This window comes from Ornithorhynchus anatinus, chromosome 1 (assembly GCF_004115215.2).
Source record: "Ornithorhynchus anatinus isolate Pmale09 chromosome 1, mOrnAna1.pri.v4, whole genome shotgun sequence".
NCBI classification, from domain to species: Eukaryota; Metazoa; Chordata; class Mammalia; order Monotremata; family Ornithorhynchidae; genus Ornithorhynchus; species Ornithorhynchus anatinus.
The window spans coordinates 87,342,081-87,359,983 of record NC_041728.1 but is presented as its reverse complement, the minus strand read 5'-3'; the positions used below and the strand labels follow the sequence as shown (position 1 = coordinate 87,359,983).

At 39.7% G+C, this 17,903-nt stretch overlaps 1 protein-coding gene across 5 annotated transcripts in view; it reads right to left on the bottom strand.

Moving 5' to 3' along the window:
- Positions 1 to 1,727: 1,727 nt before the first annotated feature.
- The window catches only part of LPIN1 (lipin 1), a 144,968-nt gene continuing 128,792 nt past the window's right edge, over positions 1,728 to 17,903 (bottom strand). For all 5 annotated transcript variants that reach the window (XM_029061186.2, XM_029061194.2, XM_029061204.2 and 2 more), the window contains 5 exons: positions 17,666 to 17,752; positions 13,707 to 13,859; positions 9,817 to 9,931; positions 6,287 to 6,390; positions 1,728 to 4,707 (listed from right to left, as the gene is read on the bottom strand). In XM_029061186.2, coding sequence (XP_028917019.1) covers positions 4,548 to 4,707; positions 6,287 to 6,390; positions 9,817 to 9,931; positions 13,707 to 13,859; positions 17,666 to 17,752 — 619 coding nt within the window. In that variant the 3' untranslated portion in view covers positions 1,728 to 4,547. The remainder of the gene's footprint in view (positions 4,708 to 6,286; positions 6,391 to 9,816; positions 9,932 to 13,706; positions 13,860 to 17,665; positions 17,753 to 17,903) is intronic.

The following is a 17,903-nucleotide window of genomic DNA, read 5'->3' as shown; positions in this document are numbered from 1 at the left end:
CTCTGATGTTTTTTACTCCCCCAAGCTCTTCGTACAATGCTCTGCACACAGTGAGTGCTCAATAAATATAATTGATTGATTACCCCAACTTTCTGCAGCCCCATCCCATCAGTTTTTCTTTCTTTCTTTGACTGTCTCTATCTCTTGGTCTGTTTCTCTCTCCTTATGATAATAATTGTGGTATTTGGTAAGTGCTTACTATATGTCAAGCACTGTTCTAAGTGCTGGGATAGAAAAAAGGTAAACAGGTTGGACACCATCCTTGTCCCCCACAGGGCTCACAATCTTGATCCCCATTTTACAGATGAGGTAACTCAGGCACAGAGAAGTTAAGAGACTTGTCCAAGGTTACAAAGCAGACATGTGGCAGAGCCGGAATTAGAACCCAAACCCACATCCTCTGAGTCCCAAGCCCATGCTCCTTCCATCAGGCCATGCTGCTTGATCAGCTTGCTCAGCTTTTCCTATTGTTTCCAGTCCTGACCCCTATATGACCTAATTCCCTCCTCTTTGAGCTTCCCAAAACATAGTCACTTTACCATGGCAAGATATTAGGCCCCAAAATTGTTAATGTTCCTTTTAATTCCATTAAAGACAAGCCATGCAATCAAAAGGGCAACAGCATGGCCTAGTGGCATAAATATAGAAATATTTTTGCAGCATAATTGTAGTGAAATTGTAGGTAAAAAAGTGGTGGTTGGAAAATTAAAAACAACACAAAGTTGTATCAAGAATTAAAAACCAGCAGCTTAATGTCGACTAATTCAAGAATACCAATTCTGTCTACCAATTCTGTCATATTGTATGCTCCCAAGTGTTAGTACAGTGTGCTGCACATAATCACTACGCAATGAATACCACTGATCTTTGAATGGAGCTCAATTCATTCTCCCTGCTTATGTCAATTGGTGCTGAAAGCACCTTGAGTGCAGGGATCATGTCTGCCTACTCTTTTGTATTGTGCTCTCCCAAGCACTTAGTACAGTTTTCTGCAAACAGTAGCACTCAATAAATACCATAAATCGATTAGTCTGTATGAAATTTTAATTTCTAATATTAATAAAATATTACCCACGTTATCCATGTTAATCCAGAGTTCCCTAGTTAATCTACAAGAAGTGAAAGGTCACATCTCCACTATTAAAGAGTCTTCGGGAGCTTCAGAAATTCTCTTAAAGGGCAGCCATACCCAGCCTCCAACAGGCAGAGACATCACAGGATTGCCAATCGCTTGGCTAGCTCTGACTGAAAAAATGAACTCATTTTACAACAGAGAAGAACTAGAAGCCCCGGGGAAGTGGTAATGGCTTAGGAATCCACCGAGCAGCAGAGTGCTTGCATAGTTTTTTTTAACAAGCCAATGCCTCTCATGGGATTGTAGCCTTTTCTCCTGTCTCCTATCTCCTGCCTCCTACTGTCTCCACAATATACCCAGTGGCAAATGCGAACCATCTGATGTGCCCTTGCTCCAAGTTAATGCTTTTGATGACAGCATGCAGTCAAAGGTTTCTGTGGGCAAAATTCCAAGTCGATTTTCCAATCTTGCTCAGTCTGGCGGTGGAGACATTGCTTCATTGTAATAGCTCCAAATATTGAACAGTTAAATGCCTTCAGGAAAACAAACAAAAAGTGAATTCACACAATACAGAATAGATCCTTATTTGCTAAACACTATTAAGAAATCAATTCAAAAACTTTGTGTACTCACAAATTTGAATTCCAGAAAATTATTTCATAAGTCTCATTTATTACAACATATTTTTCTAACTCTGCATCCAGCACAACAAAATGAAATATTACAATGATAGCTTATCATTGCATCAGCACATACAAAGGATCCTTAAATCATTGCCCAGGGAATGGTAATCTTCACTACATTTTCTCTAGAAGTGAAGGATTGTGCCTTCTGGGGTTGTTTATGCCCTAAATTTCTTCTCCAAAATTTTCGCCAAAGAAATGTAGTTCAGGAGGATAATTTGAGAGAAAAAATGGAGAAAGTCCACACAGTGCAGGAATAAGGGAGTGGAGGGGTGAGGGGAGGGGGACATGTCACCACAGTCTGGGAAATGATTTCTCACAGACCACAAAGACGAAGCAAATACTGTATATAAATAGATTTTTTAATGAAAAAAATTATACTTTAAAGTGTTACCATTTCTTCCAGTATAATTCATGTCACAAGTAGATTTTCTTCATCTTGCATGATGAATAGTTGACAATTTTGAAATACAGATTAATCAAGTTCCATGTGACAACTTAGAAAGTTGAGGACACATTCTAGAAATAGTAGCATTGACAGCAACTCTCCTACCAACTACTGTCTATTCTAGTTATAGGTATGCATTCACATTTGCACAAACACACAAACCTGGGAATATAAGCCCAAAAATTTAACTGCATTTTCAAAAGCATCAAGCAACATCTACTGAAATGGGCAAGTCTTGAAAGCACCACTTTCGTCCAAATCAGAGAAGCTGATGACCTCTGTCACTTTGAATTCTGAGGTGTTTCAAAATGTTGGTTTCCAAAGCGGTGGGACTCACCTTGATTCTGGAGGTAGGCTGAGGTCTCTGAAAATTTGGCCCACCTCAGTGGAAAACAAAGTCCCAGTCTTTCCAGCCAAAAATTTCCTCCTTCTTTAAAAATGAGGGAAATCTGACCCCTATATAACACTATGATATTTACTTTGTTCACAAACTGCACTTTACTGAAGAACATCTGATGGCTCGGCTAGAGTTCCAGAAAGTGTCAAAGGTGCCTAATTTAAAACTTGGGAAGAGCCTGCTGTGTGTTCATTGGTGCATGTTTCTTTATGTATTTACATGCCTGTAACTATAGGTTTGTGGGAACATGTATGTGTACACAAATTACTTTAGGAAAAGTATTCTTTCTGTAACCCAAAACCACTGGTACACCAATAGCCACTACTAGGGATTTTCTTTCACAGAAAGAGTAAGACTTCGTTAGACCATTCCTTTGTTTCCTAACAAATCTAAGTATGTGATTTAAATGAGAATGGATTTGTACCTTCAAAATGAAACACTCAAAAAAAAATCCAACAAAATAATTTTCCATTTCCAAATGTTCTCCACACAAGCTTATTATTGTAGCTATTTAACACTTGGATACGGTTCTTCCTCCAACGGCTTAATATAAAGTAGTTTTTTAATTGCTTAACGTAAAATCCAACAAAATAATTCTCCATTCCCAAATGTTCTCCACACAAGCTTATTACTGTAGCTACTTAACACTTGGATAAGATTCTTCCTCCAACAGCTTAATATAAAGTAGTTTTTTTAATTGCTTAAGATTCCACATGGTCATTTGCTTTGGTCTGGAGTAATAAAATTAAAAAAAAAAACTTTACCTCATGTCAAGAGAAAGTAAATGTGATGCTACATTGTGGTGCATTAGGTGGATAATTGGACAAATGGCTGTTTTAAAAATAATGAGTGGACTAATACAGGTTTTTGTAAAAATGAATATAGAAAGTCTGGGTTAGTAGGTTCACATAGTTCTTCAATCGGAGCTATAAGAGGCAATACATAACATGTACAAAGACAATAGCTTAAATTTAATGTTCTTTAAATAGTTTTAAAGAAGACAAGACTATTTTAGAAGTGCCAAAAAAAATCATCAGTCATTTGGCGTATGCCTAATTCAAGTCTAAATTTGTCACCACCTTCTTTAGGAACAAACCAAATGCTCTATACTGAACTAGATTATAAGCAAAGTCATTTTTTTTAATTCAACATCTGAATTGGCTGAAAATAGTTCCTTATTAATATTGCATGTCATTTAATCTTAAGGCATACAAGTATGGGAAGCAAGACAGACTGCCAGGAAAACACCATTTTTGTTGTATAGACTTAAGGCTTAAATGTTGTGTAGCCAAGTTCAAAAAAAAGAAGTTTGCATAATACACAGGTCACTTAAAGAGCCGAAACTGGAGATTAACAATTATGAATATATATTCAACTAAATGAAAATACTGTAAAGGCAAATTCATGAAGCTTAGCCATCCCCAGCAGGGTGGTTTGGTTTCACCTTTAAAAGACCTCATACTAAGATTACTTAGATGTTCAAGACACCCCTCAAAAGTGTTGGGATGCTTGGGAGATATTTGGCTCAGAAAAAGTTTCACAAGTCAGGGCTGATGCCACCTCCCCCCTTTCTCTATAAATTATACACTTTAGATTTTCCTGAATAAAACTGAGATCAGCAGCAGCAACTCTTACAGACACTTTGGTTTGGTTTCATTAACCTGCATTGCACTTTAACCCTCATTAGCTGGAGCTGGCATATTGCCCTCCTGACTGGGCTTCCAATACAAATGACGGAGTGAAGAAGCATAAGTGGGTAACACCCCTGACTATTGCTCTTCGTGAATCATTTAGAAATGTTGGTTTAGAAAAAGAAAACACTTCTAAGTGACTTTAATTCCAGCTCACGCTACCACACAGTCCAGCTGGACTGTCCACAAAACTTGTCCTTTAATTGTTTGCTAGTCAGACCACTGTGTTGATGACAAAACGCTGAGGGTACATTTATGCTGAGGAGGAGTGAACATCTTGATTTTCAAAAGGGGGCAATGGCTCTCTCCAGTAGGTGAAATTGCTGTAGGTATCTGAACAAGGGAAATCAGAAGAATGGCTTCTCTTCAGTAAAGGAAACACATGATCTACCACTTCACAAAGTCTCACATACCTGGAAGGGGAAAAAAAAAATGTGAATCTAAACAGTCATCTCTGTTGTTTCATGGCAGAAAAAATGGCATTCAAGATGCAACATAAATATTTCTTCATCATCTAGAGTATTTCTTGAAAACCTATTATGTACTAGGAGCTAAAGAACATTAATCAGAAACCTCCTTAAATACCACAAAGGGAATGAATCAATCAATGGTACTGTATACAGAGCACACTGTACTAAGCACTCGGGAGAATGCAACAGAATTGGAAGACATCTTCTCTGTCCACAAAGAGGGTCAGTCAGATATTAATATAAATGAATAAATTTTGGATATATACATAAGTATTGTGTGGCAGAGGCTGGGGTGAGTATCAAGTGCTTATAAAGGGAGGTCTAGCAGGTGCTAATAATGTTCTAAAAATCGGAACAGTGATTATCTATGGAGGCAACTGTGCATTTAAAACATAATTCTCAGATGTGTTTTTAGAAATACCTGTCACAATTTTAACATCTACCCTCCACAGTGAGGAAAAAATATCTTGGCAGTCCTGAAACTAAACATTATCACTGAGCAAGAAAAATGCCGCACTTGCTATTCAGCTGAGTGCATCTGTGCTTCCAGCTGTGGGAAGACATTACTGCTAGGGAGTGAAATAATCCTTCCTGAATACCATGCATATTGCAGCAGTTGCCTGTCCCAAAGCTACAGCAAAAGACATTATAAATGCAAGGGTCAGATTCCCTTGCTCATCCATACTTAAAATGAGTATATTTTTTGGAGCTTAAAGGGGAAAAGAGAGCAGAAATTCTAGGGGTAGTGCTTCTGGGGTGGAACATTCTGAGAGAGGGACAATAATCCCTAAAAATAGGCTGGGAAGTAAAAAGAAGAGAGATTAAAAGGTGACCCAGAAAAATAGCGAGTGTTCAATCAATCAATGGTACTATGAACATGGGAGAGTACAATAGAATTAGCAGACACATTCCCTGCCTCTAACAAGCTTAGAGTCTACAGGGGGAGCTTTGTGTCAGCTTTTGTAGCTATAGAACCCTTGTAAAATGGGAAATCATCATTCTCTGATTCAGGAAGAGTGTTTTCCTATTGAGAAATGACAAGATATCTTCTGAAAGCGGGACTGTCCTGTCCATGAAACATAATATCCCAGAGAAATAAGCCCCAAATTTGCAAGTAATAATACATACATGATTTGAGGGCAGTAAGTCGACTATTTCAAACCATATCATAAAAATCTACGGATACAAACTCAGGCTAAAATGGAAGACTATTACCCAGGCAAAAATTCAATTCAATTTGCTTCTCTATAAGTCTGTCTACAATAAGTACTTTTTGATTCAGAAACACTTTTTATGTTGCTGTGAAGCCTAAGCAATTGAAGTGCTTTATTTTGTACTGTCCAAACTAATTCTGACTTTGGGCAGTAACTTGATGAAGGTTCTCAACTTTATTTTTATTTCCATTCTAAAATTGTGAGGAATTTAAAATAGGCAGCCTAAATAGTGCTATTTTGTGATCCTAACTCAATTTTCACTTTTGCAAATACCACAACAAAGTGAAGTTTAAAGAAAAACTACTTACGATGAGATATTGGTCTTTGCATGTTCTTGTACAAGTTCTCCTTTGGGATTTACAGTGAATATTCTATTCAGTGATACTCCCACTTGTTTGTAGGAATAAACATCCTTATTTTAAAATTGATAAAAATGTTATTAGTAAACCAATTAATCATACCAGTCATGTGCAACAATTTACTTTCCTATATAAAACTCCAATATAAGGAAAAAGTTGGAATATAATAATGTTGGTATTTGTTAAGCACTTTCTATGTGCAGAGCACTGTTCTAATAATAATAATAATAATGTTGGTATTTGTTAAGCGCTTACTATGTGCCAAGCACTGTTCTAAGCACTGGGGTAGACACAGGGGAATCAGGCTGTCCCACGTGGGGCTCACAGTCATAATCCCCATTTTACAGATGAGGTAACGGAGGCCCAGAGAAGTTAAGTGACTTGCCCACAGTCACACAGCTGACAAGTGGCAGAGGTGGGATTCAAACTCATGACCCCTGACTCCAAAGCCCGTGCTCTTTCCACTGAGCCACGCTGCTTCTCTTTTTCATAGTTAAAACTTAGACATGGTTAATGCTAATTACAAAATTCATGATAATGTGAATTAAATAGCACTTTTACTGTGCCAAAGTTCTTTTGGAGCAACCACTTTATTTTAAATGAGCAATATCTTTTAGAAGATAGGAGAGGTAAGGTAGTAATTCCCCTATTTTTCAAATAGAGAAACTTTAGGAAACAGAGAGGTTATGTGACTTGCCCAATGTCCCACAGCATGCAAGTGGTAGAGCAAGGATTAAGAAACCTAAGTCTCCTGGCTGACGGGACCCTGCTCTTTCCATTAGTCCATGGCGCTTCCTTATCCATCCAAATCATGCTGAGGTATGACAAAACCATTCTGCTCTTGACACTGGTGCTATTCTGGGCCTGCTGGAAATTTGCACCCCAGATGATACAACTCAATAGGGAATGCTGCACCTTGACCACCATATTTGTTTGGCCTTCTTCAGGACAACGTGTCTGAGTGGCAGTTTCATTCATTCATTCATTCATTCAATAGTATTTATTGAGCGCTTACTATGTGCAGAGCACTGTACTAAGCGCTTGGGATGAACAGGTCGGCAACAGATAGAGACAGTCCCTGCCGTTTGCCGGGCTTACGGTCTAATCGGGGGAGACGGACAGACAAGAACAATGGCACTAAACAGCGTCAAGGGGAAGAACATCTCGTAAAAACAATGGCAACTAAATAGAATCAAGGCGATGTACAATTCATTAACAAAATAAATAGGGTAACGAAAATATATACAGTTGAGCGGACGAGTACAGTGCTGTGGGGATGGGAAGGGAGAGGTGGAGGAGCAGAGGGAAAAGGGGAAAATGAGGCTTTAGCTGCGGAGAGGTAAAGGGGGGATGGCAGAGGGAGTAGAGGGGGAAGAGGAGCTCAGTCTGGGAAGGCCTCTTGGAGGAGGTGATTTTTAAGTAAGGTTTTGAAGAGGGAAAGAGAATCAGTTTGGCGGAGGTGAGGAGGGAGGGCGTTCCAGGACCGCGGGAGGACGTGACCCAGGGGTCGACGGCGGGATAGGCGAGACCGAGGGATGGCGAGGAGGTGGGCGGCAGAGGAGCGGAGCGTGCGGGGTGGGCGGTAGAAAGAGAGAAGGGAGGAGAGGTAGGAAGGGGCAAGGTGATGGAGAGCCTTGAAGCCTAGAGTGAGGAGTTTTTGTTTGGAGCGGAGGTCGATAGGCAACCACTGGAGTTGTTTAAGAAGGGGAGTGACATGCCCAGATCGTTTCTGCAGGAAGATGAGCCGGGCAGCGGAGTGAAGAATAGACCGGAGCGGGGCGAGAGAGGAGGAAGGGAGGTCAGAGAGAAGGCCCTAGTAGTCTAGCCGGGATATAACGAGAGCCCGTAATAGTAAGGTAGCCGTCTGGGTGGAGAGGAAAGGGCGGATCTTGGCAATATTGTAGAGGTGAAACCGGCAGGTCTTGGTAATGGATAGGATGTGTGGGGTGAACGAGAGGGACGAGTCAAGGATGACACCGAGATTGCGGGCCTGCGGGACGGGAAGGATGGTCGTGCCATCCACGGTGACGGAGAAGTCTGGGAGCGGACCGGGCTTGGGAGGGAAGATGAGGAGCTCAGTCTTGCTCATGTTGAGTTTTAGGTGGCGGGCCGACATCCAGGTGGAGACGTCCCGGAGGCAGGAGGAGATGCGAGCCTGAAGGGAGGGGGAGAGGACAGGGGCGGAGATGTAGATCTGCGTGTCATCTGCGTAGAGATGGTAGTCAAAGCCGTGAGAGCGGATGAGTTCACCGAGGGAGTGAGTGTAAATGGAGAACAGAAGAGGGCCAAGAACTGACCCTTGAGGAACTCCAACAGTTAAAGGATGGGAGGGGGAGGAGGCTCCAGCGTAGGAGACCGAGAATGATCGGCCAGAGAGGTAAGAGGAGAACCAGGAGAGGACAGAGTCCGTGAAGCCGAGGTGAGATAAGGTATGGAGGAGGAGGGGATGGTCGACAGTGTCAAAGGCAGCAGAGAGGTCAAGGAGGATCAGAATGGAGTAGGAGCCATTGGATTTGGCAAGAAGGAGGTCACGGGTGACCTTAGAGAGAGCAGTCTCGGTAGAGTGGAGGGGACGGAAGCCAGATTGGAGGGGGTCTAGGAGAGAATGGGAGTTAAGGAATTCTAGGCATCGATTGTAGATGACTCGTTCTAAGATTTTGGAAAGGAAGGGTAGTAGGGAGATAGGACGATAACTGGAGGGGGAAGTGGGGTCAAGAGCGGGTTTTTTTAGGATGGGGGGAGACGTGGGCATGTTTGAAGGCAGAGGGGAAGGAGCCCTTGGAGATTGAGTGGTTAAAAACTGGGACCAACTGGGACCAGTTTCTGGGACCAACGACTGGGGGCAAAACCTAACAAAACTCTATCGTCATCATCATCACCACAAATGAACATTTATTACTATGTGACACACTCTGAAAACTGTCCGGGTGTATTTGCCAGTCCCATATGGCAAATTTCTCTGCTCTGACTGGAGCTTTTGGGAGAGGCCTTGAGTTAATGTAACCTCCTCTACTGGAGGTTCTTTGTGTCTTTTTGTCAGTTAATTGGGATAAGGTACTTTCTTGGGACTAAAACACCCATTTCAGGGAAGCAAATACCTTTATGTCTGTACCAGCATTTGACTGAATTTACCTTTAAAATGGAATGAAACTACACTAGAGCCAAACTAAGTCACATACCAGCCTTTCAGATAAGTATAAAATTTTCTAGCCCAACCAGAAAATGGCATCATACCCTCTCCGCTGGAAATCAAAACATAATTGTTTCCCATTAGTCAGGCACTTATCATTTTGGCGGCTTTATACAGAATAAGTGGCTATTTGCAAAGTTGCATACTGTTCTGATTCAGTGCCATTCGGGTTTCACATACTGGTGAGCAAGTATAGTACTTTCAAAATATATTTGTCAGGGCATGCTGCTGTTAAAATTAGCAATATTTCTAGAAATTACTGTGCATTTTTAGTCTGTATTATACTTACAGCAGGTCTGTTCCCAAAAGCAGCATAAAAGGGTTCCATATTAGGATGGAACAAATTTTTAATGTCAGTCAAACACTGAACTTTAAATTTTTCAGGTTTCTTTTCAATTACTTCTCTGTTGAATAAAAAGCAGACAGAAGAAAATGCAAGGCACAATTTAAAAATTATGATTATGAAATAATTCCTTTTCTGCCATGTACCCATGCCCAGGTTCAATTTATCTCGCATTGAATCAATTAAAAATGAATTGAAACAGTATACTTAATTAAATCTCAAATTTTAGTCCCCTTATAGGGTAATTCAATATTCTCTTATTTTGAAGAATGTTTAAATCCATGTGGACCTTCCATGTATATGGAATTGAGTGAGGAATACCAGTACTCTAAGGTAAAATAGAGTAATAATCTTATTTTGAAGAAATGTTTAAATCCATGTTGGACCTTCCATGTATATGGAATTGAATGACGAATTCCAGTACTCTAAGGTAAAATATAGTAATAATGATGGTATTTGTTAAGGGTTTACTATGTTCCAAGCAGTGTTCTAAGCACTGAATGATCGTGTCTGTATATTTACATCACCTTTGTTTCATGCAATCCTGCAAGGTCAAATATATATATCCTTCAAATTAGGGGATTATTATTATTATTATTAGTTCCAAGGTCACTTCTACATAAACAGAAAAAAAATTTCCAATCATCATACATATATGAACTGCCAAGTTGGGAGTGGCTGGAGAATTCCTCCAGAAAGAAATCATCCCTGATACGAGCATCTCCATATTCTCTGGAGATCAATTACTTCTCCAACTGAGGAGTTAGGATGCCAAAGAACTCTTCGGAGAACTGTCTCAACATGGGCATGGCTTCTAGGCATTGTTTCTCATAATATGATTCTGTAACCAACTGCAACTTTGATCTGAAAAAGTTACAGGAGAACTACACTTGATTAAAGGGGTCTCTCATTCTTGCCTGTGGCAAACGTATTCAAAGCCTGCTATTTGCTTTGAAAAAAATCTTAAATGTTTCCTTAGCCCTTCATTATTGACAGTGAATAGCGAGCCTATCATTTTGGTTATATTCTAAAAGCAACGTGGCCTAGTAGAAAAAGCTCAGCCTTGGGAGCCAAAGGTCATGGGTTCTAATCCCAGCTCCACCACTTATCAATTGTGTGATTTTGGGCAAGTCATTTCACTTCTCTGTGACTCACCTCTAAAATGGGGATTAAGACTGTGAGTCCCACCTGGGACAATCTGATTACCTTGTATCTCCCCCAGCATTTAGAAGAGTGCTTGGCACATAGTAAGCACTTAACAAATACCATCATTATTGCCCTTTTACTTGCTTTGTTTTTTGTTATGTCTCCCTGCTTCTAGACTGAGCCCATTGTTGGGTAGGGATTGTCTCTATTTGTTGCTGAATTGTACTTTCCAAGCGCTTAGTATAGTGCTCTGCACATAGTAAGCACTCAATAAATACAATTGAATGAACGAATGAATGAATAAAAAGAAGCAAGAAGAAAGCTCAGATATAGAACTTTCATCCAAGAACCTTTATCCTTGAAGAACAATATTACTTCATGATATGCAAGTGATACTTTGGGGGCAATAAAAAAATGAATAAAAATGTTTCACAGAGTTGCTTCTGAACTTTTTACTGGAAGAATAATCAGTCAATGGTATTGACTAATTGCTTACTTTAGGAAGGGCACTGTATTAATGACTTGGGTAAGTATAATATAATAGAGTTGGAAGACATGATCCTTGCCCACAAGGCACTTACAGTCTACAGGGGGACACAGATATTAAAATTAATTACACATATGGGAAATAGTAGATTTACACTATTTACATAAGTTCATTGGGGGTGGGATTAGAATCAGAGTATACACAAGGGTATGCAGTCAACTGCACAGTTGACAGTGAGAGGAGAACAGAGGGAAAATGGAGGCTTAGTCAGGGAAGACCTCTTAAATATGTGATTTTTGGAGAGTTTTGAAGGTGGAGAGAATGGCAGACTTAATAATAATAATATTAATGGAATTTGGTAGGCACTTACTATGTGCAAAGCACTGTTCTAAGCACTTGGGGGAAAGAAGGTGATCAGGCTGTCCCACGTGGGGCTCACAGACTTAATCCCCATTTTGCAGATGAGGTAACTGAGGCCCAGAGAAGTTAAGTGACTTGCCCAAAGTCACACAGCTGACAATCAGTAGAGCTGGGATTAGAACCCTTGACCTCTGACTCCCAAGCCTGTGCTCTATCCACTAAGCCATGCTCTCCTCAATAATAGGATTTTTGTTAAACTCTTACTATGTGCCAAATACTGTTCTAAGTGCTGGGATAGATACAAACTAATCTGGTTGGTCACGGTCCCTGTTCCACATGGAACTCACAATCTTAATCTCTATTTTACAGATGAGGGAACTGAGCCACAGAGAAGTGAAGTGGCTTGTCCAAGGTCACATAGAAGACAAGTGGCAGAGCCAGGATTAGAACCCACATCCTCTGACTCCCAAATCCTTGAAAGGGGGAGGGAATTCCAGGCCCAACAGAGATGTGGGAAGGGATCAGTGACAAGACAGAAAAGATCAAGGTATAGTGAGTAAGCTAGCATTAAAGTAAGTGGAGTGTGTAGATTGGATAAGATAAAAGGGTTTCTTCTATCTTTTCTAATGTAGCCAAAGTCATCAGGACTCTGGGGAAAAAAAAATCCCATTGAAAATGACTGCATTGCTAGTGAAATCTATGCTACCACTTCGGTCCTTCAATATGTACCTTTCTATTATCGCTTTCTAATACAATTGAGATTTTGTATTATCAATGAAAGCTAATTTTTTGTTCTATTTTACCCCAGACATTTTCATGTTTTCTAAGGATAGTATCATAAACGTCAACTTTCCAAAAGTCAAAAATGCACTTTAATAATGTTAATATACTACAAATGCAATAGTATTTCATTTTCCTGGTTGGCCTTGATGTAGAGCAAATGCTCTAGGCCTCACAATTTGGGTGCTTAACAGAGCTAACCTTCTAGGCTGTAAATTCGTTATGTGCAGGGAATGTGTCTGCTAATTATCTTGTACTACACTCTCCCAAGAACTTAGTACAGTGCTCTGCAATAGTAAGCACTCAAGAAATACCACTGATCGACTGACTGATTGATTTGCATCAGCCACCTGGCCCCTCCCTCTCACTACCCTCTAGAACTAAGGACAACTAGTTCATTTGGGGAGAGAAGAGGAGAAAGGAGAGACTCTGATGCATTAGCTTTGGTTTAAAAAGAGGCAGAGGCAAGAATGAACACTAATGGATGTTGTCAAACTAGGAGCTAACACACAGAGCTAAATATATCCTTTTATGTGCAGTGACATGGGATGGGAAAAGAGAGAAAAGGAAGAGGAGAAAGAGAGAGAGAGCCAAACACAGAAATAGAAAAGTAAATGAACATGAAGAGAACAGGTAGAGAAGAGAACAAACTCTACTATCATTGTTAATGACTGTACTTCCTCATCAGAAAAGCAAGCTTCTATTCAAAATGATATAAGAGGAGATTTGATTTTGTGTTTGAAGGTTCTCCTGACTCTTTCACCAAAACAAATCTTTTAAAACCTCTTAGCTCTGGTCCCTAGGACCAACGTTATTAAAAGAATCCCATCTAATCTGACTCTAAGTCAACAAAAAATTCCTAGACTTACTTGGAAAGAAAACCAACTCTGCTAAAAAAAAAAATAATAATAATGAACTGTTCACATCAACCAAATTCAAAGAAAAATACCACCACCTTATAAAACAACACTATGGATTCTTATTCAAGACAAACAAGTGACTTTCACTTCATTACAAATCTGTTAAAAAAGCACACGATAAAATAAGCAATAGATTCTTATACCTGTGCAAAGCTGAGAACAGACTGCTTGGGCTCAGTAACAGGGGTCCCTGAGGTAGTACTGTGCCCCTCTCATTAACCCAATGTAAATACCCCCTTGTCATATCCGCCATCCCTATAGCCCGGGCTGAGCAGTACAAAAACTTGTATCCATTTCTAGAAAAAAAAAACAATAACATTATTAAATGGCTTCAGCTTTTGGTGCACTGATTCCTCACAAGAAAAGTTACTGTTAGACATTAAGTTCTATGCTGGACAAATATGAAGGGTACAATTATCTGTAGAAAGTAAATATTTTCTACCAAAGTAAATTATTTCTAAAAGTATCAGAAAGGGGGCTCACACATTTTTCCATAAAGAATCTGCTGTTGGAATGAAGGGAATGGTCTCCACATATGTTTTCCACAACATACCTAGTTTTAACTTGATAGGATGGAACTGAGCTGCTTTCTTATATATAGCAAAAGCTTACATATATATATATATATATATATATATATATATAGTCATTAAGAGAAAAGACATTCCTCCCATCCTCCATGTCATAGAACACATTTTATTGGACTAATTTTGAATATCACATAATTGTTATACACATATCTAATGTATAAAAAATACATGTGTAGGGTACGTATTGAATAAGATTATTATTATGCAATATTTATATTCAAATAAGAGAAGCAGTGTGGCCTAGTGAGAGAGCATGGGCCTGGGAGTCAAAAGGAACTGGGTTCTAATCTTCCAAGTGCTTCCAGTGTGACCTTGGGCATGTCACTTAACTTCTCTGTGCCTCAGTTTCCTCAACTATAAAATGGGAATACCTATTCTCCTTCCTTCTTAGACTGTGAGCCCTATGTTGGACAGGGACTATGTCAACCTAATTAACTTGAACCTACCCCACTGCTTAAAACAGTGTTTGATACTTAACAAATATTATAAAAATTAATAAAATAAGAAAAGGATTTGTCAACCATGCTAATCTACTCACTAAGCCTCATTCTCTTCTATTTCACCACTGACACCTTGCTCACAGCCTCCATCTTTCCTGGAATGCCCCCTCTCCCTTCATATCTAGGAGATCATTGCTCTCCCCATCTTCAAGTCCTTTCTGAAATGGCACCTTCTCCAGGAGGCCTTCCCTGATAAATCTCTTTCCTCCCTGCTCTATTCCCCAGTAGAGCAATATGAAATTTTCACACCTTCATGTTACCTGAGCACCTGTGTATTCAACGCCACAATTCCATTCTGTAACAATTTTATAAACCGTGTTGCCTTCCCTATCAGAAAATTATTTTAGTCTGCCTCCTCTGCTAGACTGTAAACTCCTTGAAGGCAGGGAACATGTCAACTAAAATTACTGAATTCTCCCAAGCGCTTAGAATGTATTAAGTACAGATTGATTGACTGATTACTGCTGGTTAGGTTCCATCTCTGGGTGCTACGATTAGCATTGGAAAGTTCTCGGTGGTGATTGACATGAAATACCCTAGGGGAATCATCTACCATTTGCTAGAGTCCTGTCATTTGAAGGAGAGATAAGATAGCAAAAATAAGCTTGAGGAATGTCCCGTTACATATCCCTTCAGATTGCTACCACTAACATAGCCTGGATGGAAATTCTGGTAGGGACTCCCTAGGAGGTGGCATGGGAAATTGACCAGTTAGCAGTAAGGCGGTGGTAGTGGGGAACGCATCAGAGAGTAAAGATATTAGAAGAAATGATAGTGGCGGCCACCCCTCTGCTACTTGTTTCTCCAATGCAAGTCTTACTGGTTCCAGGCTTAGATTGCCCCCCTGCTAACAGCAGTGGTGGTATTCTCAGGGGCTAGAGTTAATATGATTGTTTTAGGTGGTTGGAGATGGGGAATCATGCCAAAGAAGGGAGGTGGGGAGGTAAATGGGAGAATAAAGAAAAATGGGAAAGAAAGGAAAAGGAGGGGGAATTGGGAAGAAATAGAAAATGAGGCAGATAAAAGGAGGTGTAAAATGGAGAGCCAATCAATCAATGGTATTTACTGAGTCATTAGTCTGGTCAGAGCACTGTACTAAGTGCTTGGGAGAATATTGCAGAATTGGTAAATACAATCCCTGTTTGCAAGGAATTTTACATCTCACAAAGGAGAGGGGCAAAAAGCAAATGTGGAAGAGAGCTATGGGGAAAGAAGGATGAGGGGTGAGGGAAAATAGGAAGGGGCAGCTTTCACCTGCTGCTGGTTTTGGGTGAAATGGTCTGTCCTAATCCAGGGAATAGGACAGACACCCAAACTATGGAAGTTCTTTGCCTAAACTGAGGACTCAGCCTCATGAGGCTGGAACTGCATTTCAAATAAGAAAAGTCATTTTGGGGTGCCCCAAGTCCTCTGCTATAGGGGTAGGGTACTTGAGAGTTACCATCTTCTTCCTCTTGCTCAAGATGCCCCACCCTATTTTCACTCACCCCTCAACCTTCCTTCCTTATAACTCTCTTCCCTGTTTGCTCTTTGCCCAACTCCTCTGCAAGAACTGAAGTTCCTCTCAAATAGGGATGTTTACCTTCACAGTTGTACTCTCCCAAGCCACCATGATGAGTAACCCATATCATCATATGCCCTTTTCTATGCTGCCATCACAACCTCTCCCATGGCCACTACAGCCAAATTCAGGATTCTTAGAAGCTCTTCCAACCTTCTTTTAAGTGGCAGGACCAAATGGTAAAATTCATAATGATCCCACTTAACACTGGACCCAAAGGTGTAGCTAATCAATCAATAAATCAATTATATTTATTGAACACTTACTGTGTGCAGAGCACTGTACTAAGCATTAGGGAGAGTTCAATATACAGAGTTGATAGACGTGATCCCTGCCCACAATGAGCTTATGGTCTAGAGAGAACAGATTTCTCCTCATGTGCCTCTCACAAAAATATCCTCAATCTCTATTTGAAAATTCTTTTTTAAATCCAATGACATACATTATTTTTCTAATTTGATAGAGAATAAGTTTGCCTGATAGAATTTGCTTTTACACAAAGTTATCAATCAGTGGTAATTGTTGAACTATGTTATCTGCTTCTTAGCAACTCTTGCTGTTCTCGGTGTTCTGCAGATTGATTTCTTTTTGCAATTTACTCTAAAATCTATCTTTTGTTGAAGTAAACTGATTAGTGAATAAAGACTAGGATCATTCTTTTCCTCTTTATAAAGGGAATATGCCCTTTTTTGGTCATCAGGAATTCTTCAATTTTATTAAGAATTCACATTTTCAATATAACTGTTCAAACTGCATGACTATTTTTCCTGTAGTGTAGGCCCATGCTTTTTAAAATATCAACAGCAACATGTGTATGTCTTTCTCTACAATCATAGATGAGTATGTATGTGAGTGTGTGTGTGTGTGTGTGTGTGTGTGTGTGTGTGTGTGTGCTTGTGCATGTGTGCATTCATATCTCTTCCACTCCCACCGATTTCCCTTCCTCCAAAGGAACACGTTCTTTAATCCATATTGACCACTTTTCTGCAGTCACTTATAGTTTGCAGTCACCCACATTTTACACTGTTTTATGTTAGAAAGTTCAGTGTCCATATTAAAATTATTTGATAAATTCCCTTGAGTCTTCAGTTTCACCCTAAAATGTTGTTGGTCACATACAAAATTATCTTTCCTCCCTTTTTCTATCTTTTTATCCCTGACATTTCATTTATTTTGATCTTATCAACAAATTTCCCCTAGGTTTCCTGTTTTGCTTTATTGACTTTCTATTGGTATACATCTTTTTATTCTACTTTCTCAAAGGCTCATTGACTTTGTCCTTGGAACTGTCATTTGTAAAGTTGCATCTGAAACAGTCATTTGTCCATTTTTTCTGTATTCATCATTGCTATACTATCCCTTTTGTGCTGTACACACATAAAGGGCAATTTACATAAGATATTATGTATACATGTATTTCTGTCACAGAGAGAATACAACAAAGCACTTACTGGCTCACTTTATGATACAACTTTGCAATCCCCTGATGTGTCCAATCCTTGCCAAGTGTGGGCAAAATATGACCCAGGGTGTCTGACCTAAATGATGTTAAGAACAGAGACAAATAAATCAAGGTAAAGATTGAGCAAGAGCCCAGATAGATTATTTCAACGTAATTGTTGCTAGAATTATTCCTAGATTTTATAAAAGTCTCATGACTAAGAAGGCCCACAGTCCCAACCAAAAGTG